This window comes from Trachypithecus francoisi, unplaced genomic scaffold (genome assembly GCF_009764315.1).
Source record: "Trachypithecus francoisi isolate TF-2019V2 unplaced genomic scaffold, Tfra_2.0 Lachesis_group13, whole genome shotgun sequence".
NCBI classification, from domain to species: Eukaryota; Metazoa; Chordata; class Mammalia; order Primates; family Cercopithecidae; genus Trachypithecus; species Trachypithecus francoisi.
Window position 1 is genome coordinate 11,258,081 of NW_022681458.1, and position 15,349 is coordinate 11,273,429.

Below are 15,349 nucleotides of genomic sequence, written 5' to 3' on the forward strand. Positions count from 1 at the left end.
CCTCCTTCATTCTTTCCTTTTCTATTTTCCTCACTCCCTCCTTTCCATCCTCCAGTAAATATACATACAAATAAATATATAACATTTTATTTGTGTTTAAGATTATATAAAATGGCATGATTCTGTGGATTGCTTATTTTGTAGATTGCTTGTTTATTTCTTTGCCCTTTTTATTGAGGCGTTTATCTTGTATTGATCCTAAAAATTCTTTCTATAATAAGGAATTTAGTCCTTTATAGTATGTTGTGCATTTCTTCCTTCATGATAGTGTTGCCTTTTAAATTTATTCATGGAGTTGCATGGTTTAAAAATAATTTTGATAGTGTGAAATGCACTGTTCCCCTAAGGCAGTGGTCTCAATCAGAGATGATCTTTCCCCAGGGGATGTTAGCAATGGTTTTGGTTGGCATAACTTGGAAGGTGGGATTCTATTGGCATCTAGTAAGTAAGGATACAGGATGCTGCTAAACATCTTACAACATACAGGGGAGCCCCCCACGACAAAAAATTATCCAGTTCAAGGTGTCAAAAGCACCACAGTTGAGAAAACCTGCTTTAAGGCTATTTCTTTGTTTTACTTATTGTATTTTTTATTTATTTATTTTTTTTGAGATGGAGTCTCACTCTGTCGCCCAGGCTGGAGTGCAGTGGTGCGATCTCGGCTCACTGCAAGCTCCGCCTCCTGGGTTCATGCCATTTTCCTGCTTCAGCCTCCCGAGTAGCTGGGACTACAGGCACCCGCCACACTCCCGGCTAATGTTTTGTATTTTTAGTAGAGACAGAGTTTCACCATGTTAGCCAGGATGGTCTCGATCTCCTGACCTCATGATCTGCCTGCCTCAGCCTCCCAAAGTGCTGGGATTACAGGCGTGAGCCACCGTGTCCAGCCTGTTTTTTTGTTTGTTTGTTTGATAAGACACTCCCTCTTCCTGTAATACTAATATCTCTATTAAAATCTGTATTAAAACTTTTAAAATTGACTGCTACTCAGACAAATTACTAACATAATAGTCAATTTTACTTCCTTCTTAACACCATACACGAATTCCCCCCTTCTTTCCCTTCCTTGCCTGTCTTCTTCTCCACTCCTCTGTAAGTATCACGAGTCCCCTGTGTCCCCTCTGTGGCCAGCATGGTGCTAGGTCATATAATGTCGCCTACCCACTGCCCAGAATTTGTAAGTTCTCCTCTGGGGCTTTGTCGCATTTGGTTTCCTCAAGCACCCTCCCATTCCCCCTGGATGCCTTTGCCCACTTAGCATGGGTATTAGTGAGGGAGGGGCTGACCTCTGGTCGGCTCGGTTCTTCCCTGGACCTTCTGAAAACTGCTAATGCAAGCTTAGTGGCCGTCAATAGAATCCTAAGTCTTCAACCTGGAGGAGGCCTTTCGAGATGCGACCTCATCTCCTCCCTTAATGCATGAGGGGTGTGTGTCCAGAGCAGGTGAGCAACTTGTCCCACCCACCTGCAAAGAACAGAGCCAACACCAGGGCGATGCTTGCTCAGCTGGCTCCATTTCCCATTGGAAAACTCCCAGACCAGCTCTTCCTGGTGAAGACATCCAGAATTGCTGTCTTTGTTTTGCCGAAAGCTGCCACTATCATTCTAAAAGAGGCTGGTCCCAACACCTGCTCATAATCTCATTTCCTATTTGCTATGATCAAATCCATTCTCTCCCTCAGCACTAAAAAATGTAAGGTAGTTTAATATAAAGGTGTTGGGGTGGGTAACCTCAATCAAACAAAGGATCCTAATAGCTGACATGCCTACCAGCAGGGCATGCGATTGATGAGCTGACTGCTCATGGCAAGTCCAAGTTAACGTCTCTGACTCTTCGATTGGACTGTGAGCTTTTCAAGGGCCAGATAAGGCTTTATTCATCTTCCTGACCCCTCTTGTGGGCATCGTGCCTGGCACATCATAGGTGCTTGATAAATGTTGCATGAATTGCTGATTGGCCATATTGAGTTTTCTGTAAAAGTACAGAAGAGGCAGGGCTGAAGCCCATACATTTTCTAAACTAGTATGGAAGGGAAGTTAGTTACCTGGGCCCCACCATCATCCAGGTAATACTGATGCAGGTGTCCACACTTCAAAGCAACCCTATTAGCTTTGACTTACTATATCTAATGACCCTATGAATGGGCCTCTTTCATGCCTTTTAAAGTTGACATTTCATCCTTCTGTTTGTATGCTGCAGAGGACATGGGCATTGCCAGGGACATGGGTGGCAGAGAGTTTAAGGAAGAAAAACAGGCCATGGCTAAAGCGTCACACTGCTACTGCCTTTGAATCACAAGTCCCAGGAGAGGCTGGCACCCTTGCTCAGGTCTGGCCTCCCATTTTACTCAGTCCATTCCCCCAGAGCTGCTCTTGGTTCGAGTAGACATTATTTGACACGGCTGAAAAGTCTAAAATAAAATGTGGAAAATAGTTTCAGGTTAGTTCTATGATGTGAAAAAATATGGCTTAAGCAGATGAATTGATCTGATGCAGCAAGCATACAGCGTTTAATAAATGGGCCTGCTGGTTCACTGTAAGCAGAATACCATTAGCCAGTGGGCTTTCTCTTTCCTCTTTATTATAGCTGGTATTACAAAGGCTTAATCATTTCTTCCCCATCATTAGAATCTAGAAATTATAGCTCGGAAAATATCATGTATTACATTTTATGCATTCCCAAAGTTAGGTCTATTAATTCTGATATTTTGCCTCATTATGCATTTTGGCAGTTTGGTTATTACCTGCTTATAGTTCAGATTTAATGGGATGCAAGAGCAGAAGCGACCTCTGCAACAGGACCTTTTCCTTAATGAGATAAAATACAAATATGAACTTAAAATAATATTGTCTGTATACAGAAGCATAGGACTTATGATAAATATTTATGATTTGCTTAAAAGTTAATGATTGCACCTTATCTCATATACGCTGTTATGAGTTGAAACAGATAGCTTTCCCAAAAAATAAAACTAGTCTGAAGTATTAGAGAAAATAATGGCAGAAAGCTGCCATTGCTAATGAAACAACTAATATGCACGCCAAGAAAGTAGCATTGGGATAAAATTATTTTTAAAAAGGGCCCAATGACCCTGCAATGCATGTAATTCTCTGCCTTGTACCCTGTGTGTGTGCATGTATGTGTGTGTGCATATATGTGTGCATGCATATGCATGTGTGTGTGCTTGTGCATGTATATGTGTGCATGTATGTGTGTGTGCATGTGCATGTATATGTGTGCATGTGCATGTATATGTGTGCATGTGCATGTGTGTGCATGTATATGTGTGCATGTGTGTGCATGTATATGTGTGCATGTGCATGTATACGTGTGCATGTGTGTGCATGTATATGTGTGCATGTGCATGTATATGTGTGCATGTATATGTGTGCATGTGCGTGTGTGTGCATGTATATGTGTGCATGTATGTGTGTGTGCATGTGCATGTATATGTGTGCATGTGCATGTGTGTGCATGCACACTCCATAACATTATCCACTGCCTTGAATCCCTGTAGAAATTTATTTTACTGACTGTTTAATTTTTAGCTTTTGTCGTCTCTTCTTCACTAAGAGTGTTTCTCCTGGCCTTCCGTGTCAGTCATTCATTCTTCACCCCACATGCTACTTGTGCATTCCTCTCATCTATGAAGCTCAGACAACAGCGCTTAGGGTATTATTGATTCTCATCATGTTTTCTTTCTGACTCTTTATCCCCTTACCTGATGGGACTGACTCCTGGATGGCAAATTGAGCATTGCCATGGGACCTGCCCTTTGCCACCCAGCTCCATCAACCAGCACCTCTGACACTTCCCAGTGGGGTGAACAGCTTCACAAAGTAGCTCATAGAGATGGTCCCCGAGGACCAGAGAAAGGTGGCTTGGCTCACTGTGTTGAAAGCCACTTGTGAAGTGGGTCTGTACTCTTCCTGCCCTCATCAAGGCTGCGGCTGCAGGTTGTGCTGGTTCTGTCTTACCCCTCAGGTCGACAGAGCTTTTACTCCTTTTAAAGAAGACTTAAAGTTATTTAATCACTTTAAAACACCACAGTGGGACATTTCAGGCTCCCCCTTGGCTTATGTTCTCAAGACCTGAGACTGGGCCTTGGAGAATCCTGATCGCATTTAACAAGGCAGTACACTTCACAGGCTCTGGCAGCTGCTTGTATATAACATCATTCACTTTCATTCTCTCGCTCATTCATTCATTTAGTAAATGTTTATCCAGCAGCTCCCATGTGCTGGGCACTGTTCTAGGGCTGTGGATACACAAGTAGATTAAACTGAAAACAGAAATCGGACCTCAAAAAGCCTACATTCTAGTGGGGGAAGAAAAAAATGAATGTATTAAATAATTTAAAATTTATGTGAGAAGATGATGGATATTTTAGAAAAAATAAAGCAAGGAAGGGAGTCAAACATCAGCATCACACAATATACCCAGGCAAGAACCCAGTGAATCTAAAATAAAAATTGAAAAAAAAAAAAAAAAAGAGGAGTTGACATTGTCAGAGGGTAGAGACCTTGCTCTGTTAAATAGGGTCCTCATCAGAAGATGGCGTTGGAGCAAAGACTCAAAGGTGGCTCAGGAGCAGTCTTGAGAAGCCAGGGCATTCCAGGCAGAGGGAACAATCGGTGCAAAGGCCCTGGGGCAGGAGAGTGCCTGGAGCATAGGAGGAGCAGTGAGCAAGCCAGTGTGTGTGGAGCCAGTGAGGGAGGTCAGGGGCAGGAGGTGAGGTCAGGGAGACTGGGGCAGGCATATCACAGGGGGCTTGTAAAACTTGGCGCATACGGGCTGGGCACGGTGGCTCATGTCTGTAATCCCAGCACTTCGGGAGGCCGAGACAGGTGGATCACCTGAGGTCAGAAGTTTGAGACGAACCTGGCCAACATGGTGAAACCTCGTCTCTAATAAAAATACAAAAATTAGGCGGGTGTGGTGGTGGGTGCCTGTAATCCCAGTTACTTGGGAGGCTGAGGCAGGAGAATCGCTTGAACCTGGGAGGCAGAGGTTGCAGTGAGCCAAGATGGCACTATTGCACTCCAGCCTGGGCAACAAGAGTGAAACTCCATCTCAAAAAAAAAAAAAAAAAAAAAAATTAGTGAATACTTTGGCTTTTATTCTGGGTAAAAGTCATTTGTGTAACATTGCTAAGCCTCAACTGTAAAATTAGAATAATAAATGTACAAATGTACTTACCAAAAGAGTTGTAGTAAGGATGAACTAGAGTAAGAAATGTAACATGCCCAACAGAATGGCAGGCGCACACATAAGTATTGGGAGGACTCGGTGCTTTTAGTGCTTGTACTAGGTTACTAGTTGTAAACTTTTAGTGCTTGTACTAGGTTACTAGATGTAAACTCTCTAGGGACAGATTTAGGGTTTTTTTTTTTAAATTTTTTTTAAACAACATTTTATACCCAGACCTGGTACAGTTCTTGTCGTAGTAAGTCCTCAATCAGTGTTCATTGAGTGTTACCGTTATCATACATTTTTCTAAAAAAAGCATTCAGGCAGTCTTAATTGGCCTACATTTAATACCTACTTGTCTTCTGTTGCTTACAAAAATATAACCCGGCCGGGCGCGGTGGCTCAAGCCTGTAATCCCAGCACTTTGGGAGGCCGAGACGGGCGGATCACGAGGTCAGGAGATCGAGACCATCCTGGCTAACACTGTGAAACCCCGTCTCTACTAAAAAATACAAAAAACTAGCTGGGCAAGGTGGCGGGCGCCTGTAGTCCCAGCTACTCGGGAGGCTGAGGCAGGAGAATGGCGTAAACCCGGGAGGCGGAGCTTGCGATGAGCTGAGATCCGGCCACTGCACTCCAGCCTGGGCGACAGAGTGAGACTCCGTCTCAAAAAAAAAAAAAAAAATATATATATATATATATAACCCTTACCTTCTCTACAGGAATTTTTTTTTGGCATGAAAATAAGATGATATCAAAGTTGTGGTGCTATGTTATGGAAAGAACTCTTGGCTGAAAATCAGAAGACATGATCTGCTAGTATGGTAGCTGCGAGAGGTCATTCAACTCCTCTGCCTGTTTTTTTTTTTTTTTTTTTTTTTTGAGGTGACGTCTTGTTCTGTTGCCCAGGCTGGAGTACAGTGGCACAATCTTGGCTTACTGCAACATCCGCTTCCTGGGTTCAAGTGATTCTCCCGCCTTAGCCTTTCTAGTAGCTGGGATTATAGGCGCCCACCACCACGCCCAGCTAAATTTTGTATTTTGAGTAGAGACGAGGCTTTGCCATGTTGGCCGGGCTGGTCTTGAACTCCTTACCTCTTGATCCGCTTGCCTTGGCCTCTGAAAGTGCTGGGATTACAGGCGCGAGCCACCACACCCGGCCCTCTGCTCTTTTTCTCAAAGTGATACGGGTTCAGAAAATCCTTCTCCATTTCAGTGTTGGTGTGAAGAGAAGCTACTCTATGTTCTTTGAAAACTCGAAACGTCTCTCTTGGGGAGGGTAGGTGTCGTGCCTGTTACCGTGGGAAGGGTGTGTGCATGTGCTTAACTGATTTCTCTGAAGGAATGTGGACTTCTGCTGTGCTTGGCGCCCCTTTTGAGGAGGCCCCTGCCTTTCTGAGGACTGGTGGTTGTCAGCTGTGGGCTGTGGCAATGGAGCTGAAGCTGTGAGGCCTCTCAGGCCACCAGATAGGTGGTCCTTGCCTTAGTAATGTCATTCTCTAAGCTGCACAATGGAGGTTTGGACTTTCAGAATTAAGTTTTGTATTGATCCCTTGTGGTTTAAATGTATTTCTGCCTTTATAATGCATGTATTGAAATTCTTATTTGTGACTAGATCAACCTCAGATGTTTTAAAAGTTGATTTCAGAAACATGGCTTTGAATGTCTCCTTTGTTCAAGTGAATAAAATTCTTCTTGTTGCATAATTCTTGAGGTGACAGCCATTCCACCAGGCCTTCCTAAAAATAAATCAGAAACAAGATAACAACATCGTGACTAAACAAGAAGTTCACATCCCTCCCTTTTCACGTGTTGCCTTCCAAATGTTGATCAATCTATCGTGTCTACTTTTTCCAACAATGTTTTAAAAAGTCCCATCATACAGCCTATGTTCCTGGACAGGCTGGGAATAGAGCAGTGAACACAGTAGATAAAATCCCTGAATTCATGCAGCTCACATTTTTGTAGGAGAGGGGTAAAGAAGAGATTACTTTAGATTTCACAGTGAGGGAAGGCTTCTCCTAGAAGGAGCATTTGAGTAGAGGATGGAATGAAATGAGGAAGAGAGCCATGCAACGTCTGGAGAAAAAGTGTTCCAGGCAGGGGGCCCAGCAGGTGCAAAGGGCCTGAGGTGGCAATCAACTTGGTATAGTCCAGGGAGAGAGACAAGGTGAGGATGGGGAGGCTACAAGGGAAGAGGAAGGTTTGTGGGAGGAGAGGAAGGGGCCTGACCAAAAAGAGCTTTGTCTGCCGAAGAAGGAGTTTGGATTTTACTTTGAGTTGATAGATTGTAAATACTGTAAATTAATTATTGACAGTTGAAATATTCTCTTCAGACACAAATCCATTGACTCTGATCTGAGCTTCTGTGAAGGAATTGCCAAGTGATAGCATAGAATTAATGTGGTATTTTTAAAGCTTCATTTGATTCAAGCCCAAATCCCTTAATATTCCTTAAGGAGTCTGTTGGAAGTTGCTTGACGGGAATGATTAGCAGAACGAGTAGCTGTTTTGCCATGCAGAATTCTTTCCATGTATGTTTAAATGTGTGAACTCATTTTAACAAGAGAGTGAGGGTCCCATTTCTCTGTCATTTATTCTGTATGGAATTCTAGTTTGCAGTCAGCCCTGAGCAGCCAGGGGTATATCAGCTAGAGATCTGATTTTCTCTTTATCACAGAAACAAATCGTAATTGAATCGGTGCTGAGAACATGACTGAACCTTTGCGCTGTCTCCAGAGGAGCCGGTGATTTCTTCACATTGTTTTGTAGCGTGTCTCCGACTACCAACAAATGGCCATTCAGAGGTCAACAGCGAAGGACTCTCAGATAAACACCTTCCCCAGACCTCGAACATAATTTAAACACATATAACTGAGTTCTCATCTTCCATATCTGGCGAGGGAAGGGGTCACGTTTCTCTGTAATCACCCTCCAAAATAATGAGATAAAAAATGTCATAAAATTCTGCTTAAGTCTCCACCACAGTCTCTTCTAGCTAGCAACTGTCATGCAAACTGATCATTTTGGAAGTCTTTAATTAAATAGTACAGTATCACCTTAAAAAGTATTGTTGACCAGTTAGGAAACTGAGAGATACAGGTAAGCGCATCTGCAGGGCAGATAAACTGGGCGGTCTTTTCTCATGAGGAAACCTTGCAAAGGTGCAGAATGTGGAAAAGGAGATTCCAATTTAGATTCCTAATATCATTTCGCAGCTGAAAATGTCAAAGTTGGTATCTTCCTAATGAGTTTTAACTATTTTTGCCCTAGAAAATTCCTCTAAGTAATTGGTTCCTAAAATCAACATTATTGGGCGTTCTGGGTTTTGAGGAGGCTGCTCTCCGCTTTGTGTTTCCTTGCTGGGTGCCTCTTATCTGTGGTAAGGTTAATGTTGGGATGACCTTGGTGAACATCCCCCTGCAACAGCACAAGTAGTTAAGACGTATATTCCGCAGGAACAGGGTTTCCATTAAAGCAGTCGCTCTGAGACACAGAGCTAATTTCCCAGCGATGGCACCACTTTTCTTATGAGGGAATAATTGACCCATTTATGGTCTCATTTCAGCTTGTTGCAGATCCTTGTGCCAGCAACCCTTGTCACCATGGCAACTGTAGCAGCAGCAGCAGCAGCAGCAGCAGGAGCAGCAGCAGCAGCGATGGCTACCTCTGCATTTGCAATGAAGGCTATGAAGGTCCCAACTGTGAACAGGCACTTCCCAGTCTCCCAGCCACTGGCTGGACCGAATCCATGGCACCCAGACAGCTTCAGCCTGTCCCCCCTACTCAGGAGCCTGACAAAATCCTGCCGCACTCTCAGGCAACGGTGACATTGCCTACCTGGCAGCCGAAAACAGGGCAGAAAGTTGTAGAAATGAAATGGGATCAAGTGGAGGTGAGAACGTTATATCGTGTACATTTTTACGTTAGAAACCAGAAATCTTAAAGTGATTCCAGTGGTTCTAGTATCAGCAATGAAAATTGAAAACATTTTAAGTTAAATCACGAGCAAAATATGTCCCTAAACTTATTCCTGTCTGCGTTTGTGTGTGCAATGGTTTTGTAAGTATAAAAAGAGTAAACAAAAAAAATGCGTAAACCCGGAAGGCAGAGCTTGCAGTGAGCTGAGATCCGGCCACTGCACTCCAGCCTGGTCAACAGAGCGAGACTCCGTCTCAAAAAAAAAAAAAAAAAAAAAAGAATCAAATTTTTTTTTGGAATGGTATCCACATGTATTTCTGTGTGATAACCTTAGATTTTGGGGCAGACAACTCAGTGTCATCATGTAAAGGAACATGTCATAGGATCCTCCATTGCTGACCTTATTTTCCTTCCTGGGAGTGTGTCTTAGTCTGTTAAGGCTACTATCACAAAAACACCACAAACTGGGTTGCTTATAACCAACACACGGTATTGGTCCATTCTTGTGTGGCTATACATGAGACTGGGCAATTTATAGAGAAAAGGGATTTATTGGCTCATTGTTCTTTAGGCTGTACATAAAGCATGGCACTTGCATCTGCTTCTGGTGAGCCTCTGGAAGCTTACAATCATGGCGGAAGCCAAAGGGGAGCCAATGTGTCATGTGGTGAGAGTGAGGGCAAGAGAGAGAAGGGAGATGTCCCAGAAAACAATCCAATCTCACATGAACTCACTTATCACCAAGGGGATGGTGCTGTCTTTCATGAGGAATCTGCCCCCATGGCCCAAACATCTCCTACCAGACCCCACCTCCCACATTGGAGATCACATTTCCACATGAGATTTGAAGACACATATCCAAACCATATCACAGATATTTATTTCTCACAGCTTTGGAGACTAGGAAGTCCACGATCAAGGCAGATTCAGAATCTGATGAGGGCCTGCTTCTTCACAGCCCACATCTTCTCACTGTAATCTCACATGGTGGAAGGCGCTTTGGAGCTCTTTCAGGTCTTTTACAAGGGCACTAACCTCATTTGCCAGCCCTGTGCCCTCCTAACCTGACCACCTCTCAAAGGCCCCATGTCTTAATACCATCATGATGGAGGTTAGGATTTCACTCATGAATTTAGAGGGGCGCAAACATTCAGACCACGGCAGACCACAATGCTCAACTATTTTTTCTTTCTGTTGTTATTTAGGTTCTATTTTTGGTACTTTGAAGTATTTCAATGGGGTTTAGAAAAAAGAAGCTATCAATGATTTTGACATATTTTTAGAATTAATTTGACAAAGAAACTTCCAAGTTTTATTTATTTTGGCAACAGCAAAGTCTGTTTGTTGGAACTTCTCCTATCTGAGTTTGAGTTTGGCTGTTTTATCTTCAAGCTCTTCAAAAGTCTTTTCAGTAGACTCCTAGAAGTTGACATAAAATAAATTTGCTGGCTAGAAGAGTTGGGGAACAAATCCAAACCATGAGTTTGAAGTGACATTGAGGTGTGTAATTCCATTCTATATCTTATCCTTTATATGTATGACAGCCATATAAACCTGTGTCGGTATATTATTATTACAAGTTTCACAGTTTAAATGAAAAAAAAAAAAACATAGATTTTTGCATAGCACGTATTAGAGTCAAGGAATGTATCTAGAAATTTCCTTTATTGTTTTAAAAGAGATAGTAGCATTTCTCCTTTTATTTTCTTGAGTAATTCTTACCAGTTGGCCCACTTTTTTTTTTTGGCATTACCGCACAGCTTATGAAAGCCACATTCAGACTGCAGGGCAATGTTTTTAGCTTACCTAAAAAACTGTGAACTTGTTCTGATTTCAGACTTTTAATAAATGCTTTGAAGTTATGATGTTAGTGTTTCTTTGCTGGCTGACTCAGTTCTTAAATGTGAACTCGATTTGATTCAAGTTTATCAAAGAAGTGCCCTTTAAAAGAAAATTCTTCCCCAACCAGCCATTTCAATCTATTTATTTAAAGTCATGTTATTTTACAGTTGGTAAGTGTAAAAAAGAAATGCCTCCTCTTCCTGCTGGGCGCGGTGGCTCACGCCTGTAATCCCAGCACTTTGGGAGGCTGAGGCGGGCAGATCACGAGGTCAGGAGATTGAGACCATCCTGGCTAACATGGTGACACCCCGTCTCTACTAAAAATACAAAAAGTTAGCCGGGTGTGGTGGCGGGCGCCTGTAGTCCCAGCTTCTAGGGAGGCTGAGGCAGGAGAATGGTGTGAACCCGGGAGGCGGAGCTTGCAGTGAGCCGAGATTGCGCCACTGCACTCCAGTTTGGGTGACAGAGCCAGACTCCGTCTCAATTAAAAAAAAAAAAAAAAGAAAGAAATGCCTTGTCTTCCTATATTGTGGGTTATTTCTTAGGCTGTTCATGAGGCAGGTTTAAAGTGCCAGAGGAAGACATATTAATATGTATGCCTAACCTGATGGAAACCAGGAGGCATATTATTACCGCCTTTCCATGAAGTAATGATGCTTTGGAAGCATAAAGTTATTTGGAGCCTTAGAGGCTTGGGTATCAGCCATCTGGTATACAAATTTAACAAGTTATACTCACATCTTTGAATATCAGTGGTGGGCTTTATCCACAGAATTTCACTGTAGGGCATTCTGGAAAATAATATCTAAGTGTGGGCTGTGGAGTGAAATTGCTGAGAGTTTCTGTATTGTTCTCAATTAATTCTGTGATGATGAATACTTTTAATATTGCTTCATTTTCATTGACATGGGGGAGGACAGTAACTGTGGCATGAGGAATAAGTGCATAAACTGGCCAGGAGTATCTCACTGGACATAGCTCAAGGTTTTGGAATATGCTTTTTGATGAGCACAGTCCTCCCCCCACCAGTTGAACTTCTCTTTTAAAAAATACACATCCATGTAATACTTCTGGGAAATAATTTAAAAGTGAAGGTATAGCTTACAAGGAAAAAGGAAGGCAGCGTTCAAGCTCCCCAGCCTCAGCATGTGCTCCTGGACCCACCAGCACAGAGAAGAGTCATGAGGCCTGATACTACGTGCCCTTTGCAAGTTGAAGGCTGACTTGCCTACTCATTAGGCTTTTACCTGCTGTTTGTAAGTTAGTCCTTAAAGCTGGCCTCCTGGTTACCATCAGGTTAGGCATTGGGCAAGGGTCAATGACTGCTTGTTAAATGAATGGAAAAAGAGCAGGGAGTGACATCTGCTTCCTGTCCTGCAATATCCTATTGATCAGTTTTAACAATCCTAGGAATTTGTAGATTGCTCTCAGGGAAGCTGTTGCATTTCAGAACATCGAATGACAGAGATTTCATTTTCTTTTGAGTTTGTAAGGCTTCACTTCTTCATCTCTTCATCTCCTCTCTAGCCCTACCCCCGTATCAGCAAAAGGGATGAAGGAAATTCAGCATGGAATTGTGCTTTATCATATTATGTTATACTATAAACAACCCCAATCACATGTCAGTTTTTTTTCCTTCCCAGGTGATCCCAGATATTGCCTGTGGGAATGCCAGTTCTAACAGCTCTGCGGGTGGCCGCCTGGTAACCTTTGAAGTGCCACAGAACACCTCAGTCAAGTAAGATAATTCTGAGTTACAAACTGTTAAGAGTGATGCTGTGACCTATATGTGGGGTTGTGTCCATCCATGGACCTGGTGTGTCAGTGGCCAGTCAAGTGAGAATTGTGAGCAGATTCCACAGGTAGGTGTGGCCCCTGCCATTTGAAAACTAGAGGAAGTGATTTCAGAGATTACAGTGAGGGTCGTCAAGCTGGAGACGTGGAATTGAGAAATTGGACTGGATGAGTCTGGTGTGAGGTGACAAACCATGAGGCCTTAGATAAGATCCCAGCCAGATTCCTTGTCTTCTAAATGCTTTGCTTCCCAAATTATTGGCCTCTTAAGGTTTTAAGGAACCATCAGTTACATTAAGATGCATAATTTGCCCCAAATTAAAAATCTACATATTACAATTTTCTCTTTATTTTTTATTATTTTTACTTATTTATTTTTACAATTTTCTCTTTAAAAGCAAGCGTACAAAGAGAGTGTTTTGTTTTAAATTCAAGCTCTTTCAAGTGGCAGGGTCCACTGTCACCGGTGGGGAAGAGGAAGAGGCATAGGGAAACAGTGCTGGCTGAGACCTGGCATGTGTGGTGCTTTATGTGAGGCTCAAGTCAGCAGGTGCCCAGGAGCACAAAGCTGGGGGTGGGATATGGGCCAGTATTAGGGTGCCCCAGGCCGGCTGACAACCCCGCACTGCCCATCCTTCTCTGTTGCCATTGACTGCCGCCCTCCCCACACTTTCCATGCAACCTAAGGAGCATTTGCTGCCCAGTCTTTGGGGATTTTTAGAAGACTGGGAACATGTGCTGGTTAACCAGATGGATGCATTGGCTCCCTTTTAAGGGACCTGTAGGCACTATAGGTCTCTTCCACGTACCCATGGCCATTTTTGTCTACCTGGCTTTCTAAACAATGGAGTCCCTGAACATGTTTGGAAGAGGGACTTTGTTACATTGCTCTTGCACCCTGGCTCCCCACAGCCTTGAACTCACTCTGGCAAGGGAAGAGCCTGGAAGGGCTGCTTGGGAACCCCTTGGGCTCAGGAGGAACGAATGCCCCCATCGGGAGAGGAGGGAGAGGTGGAGTCTGAGGCAGCTTCCAGCTCTACCAGCAGGGGGACCCCGGTCCTAAGTGTTTCTTTCACTGCTCAAATGACAGCTTAAATCCCGGCGGTCCTGGTCTAGTTTTAGGAGCAGGATCTCTAGTTTCCTTTACTCTTATGAAAACATCTCTCAGCCTTTTCTTGTCTAGATCATATTATCTTACCTTAATAAACCTTTCCGAATTTTCTGGTCTTCTATCTCGTTAAATGCTTTTTTTTTTTTCCTCTCGACAAACCTGCCATTCTCTGAGACTCCCTTAGGCTGCAGAACGGGACAGAATTAGCAGAGTCTGACTCAGACGAAGTGAGATGGGAGTGCCGAGTGACCTGTGGGCTCTGAATTCACTTGTGGGGGTTACTAGCTCCTTACACTTTCATTTCCTCATGAGTTTAGTCACGTATCAAAGCTTTACTGAGCCCCTGCTGCCTGCCAGGAGCTCTGTGCTAGGGGAGCGGCTCTGCAGAGTCTACTGTGATCTTCTCCAGGAGCACTGGGGAGAATGGGCAGCTGTTGGGATGTTGGCAAGTGGTCAGGGGTCTCTGGGAAGAGGTAATATGTGGGCTAGGAACACATTTCCAAGGTGGAGAAGGAGACAAAGCTTGGGAGCTGAGAAAGAACAGGGTTGGGGTAGCTCCTAGTAGCTGAAGTACTGGCCTATGGGGAGGAAGGCACAGGAGGGCAGCTGGGGTTGGGGTTGGGGTTGAGGTTGAGGTTGATGGGCTTTCTATGACATCCTATTCTCTGTGGGGTTTTTTTGTCTTTGTTTTTTTTTAACCAAAAATGAGCCAGGGGAGGCCTGAAGCATTGGGAGGTAGATTGTATGTGATTGTGTGTGTATGTGTGTGTGGGGGGGAGGGGGGGGGTTGGGGAGGGGTGACACACTTTTGCTTATTTTGGCAGCATAACTCAGGTGGCTGTATTGGGTTGCAGTCCACATTTATGACAAATTTAAGCAAAACTCTTTATGTTGTGTGGCTATGGAAGGATTTGTCTGAAAGAGAACTCAATGTACTCTTTCACTGTTCATCAAAGTGGTTACTCAAAGGTGAGTTACCAGTGACTCATTTTGTGGTACACTGTGAACAAGTGGGAGTGCGCACAGTTATACTGGACGCCTGCGTATCTGTTTATGCCATCGATTTCCTGGTACCTTGGTAGATGCATATACCATCTTTATATTCATTTTTAATTTGAAGGACTGGTTCTAAGATGAATTTTTCTGAAAGGAGCTTTCTGTTTACATCATTCCTGTTTCCAGGATTCGGCAAGATGCCACTGCCTCACTGATTTTGCTCTGGAAGGTCACGGCCACAGGATTCCAACAGTGCTCCCTCATAGATGGACGAAGTGTGACCCCCCTTCAGGCTTCAGGGGGACTGGTCCTCCTGGAGGAGATGCTCGCCTTGGGGAATAATCACTTTATTGGTGAGTTACCAAAATCTTCTACTCAACACTGCATCTGATTCAACCCTACCTTGGTTTGGTGTTGAGACAGTAAGGAGGGAATTTTGCTCAGATAATCTGAATTCTAGCCATCAATGCTATTTCTTCCACTTTGGTAAGGTTT

At 43.6% G+C, this 15,349-nt stretch overlaps 1 protein-coding gene across 1 annotated transcript in view; it reads left to right on the top strand.

Moving 5' to 3' along the window:
- The window catches only part of DNER (delta/notch like EGF repeat containing), a 379,388-nt gene that overhangs the window by 132,796 nt on the left and 231,243 nt on the right, over positions 1 to 15,349 (top strand). Inside the window, exons 2-4 of the mRNA XM_033229959.1 lie at positions 8,759 to 9,085; positions 12,597 to 12,691; positions 15,041 to 15,207. Coding sequence (XP_033085850.1) covers positions 8,759 to 9,085; positions 12,597 to 12,691; positions 15,041 to 15,207 — 589 coding nt within the window. The remainder of the gene's footprint in view (positions 1 to 8,758; positions 9,086 to 12,596; positions 12,692 to 15,040; positions 15,208 to 15,349) is intronic.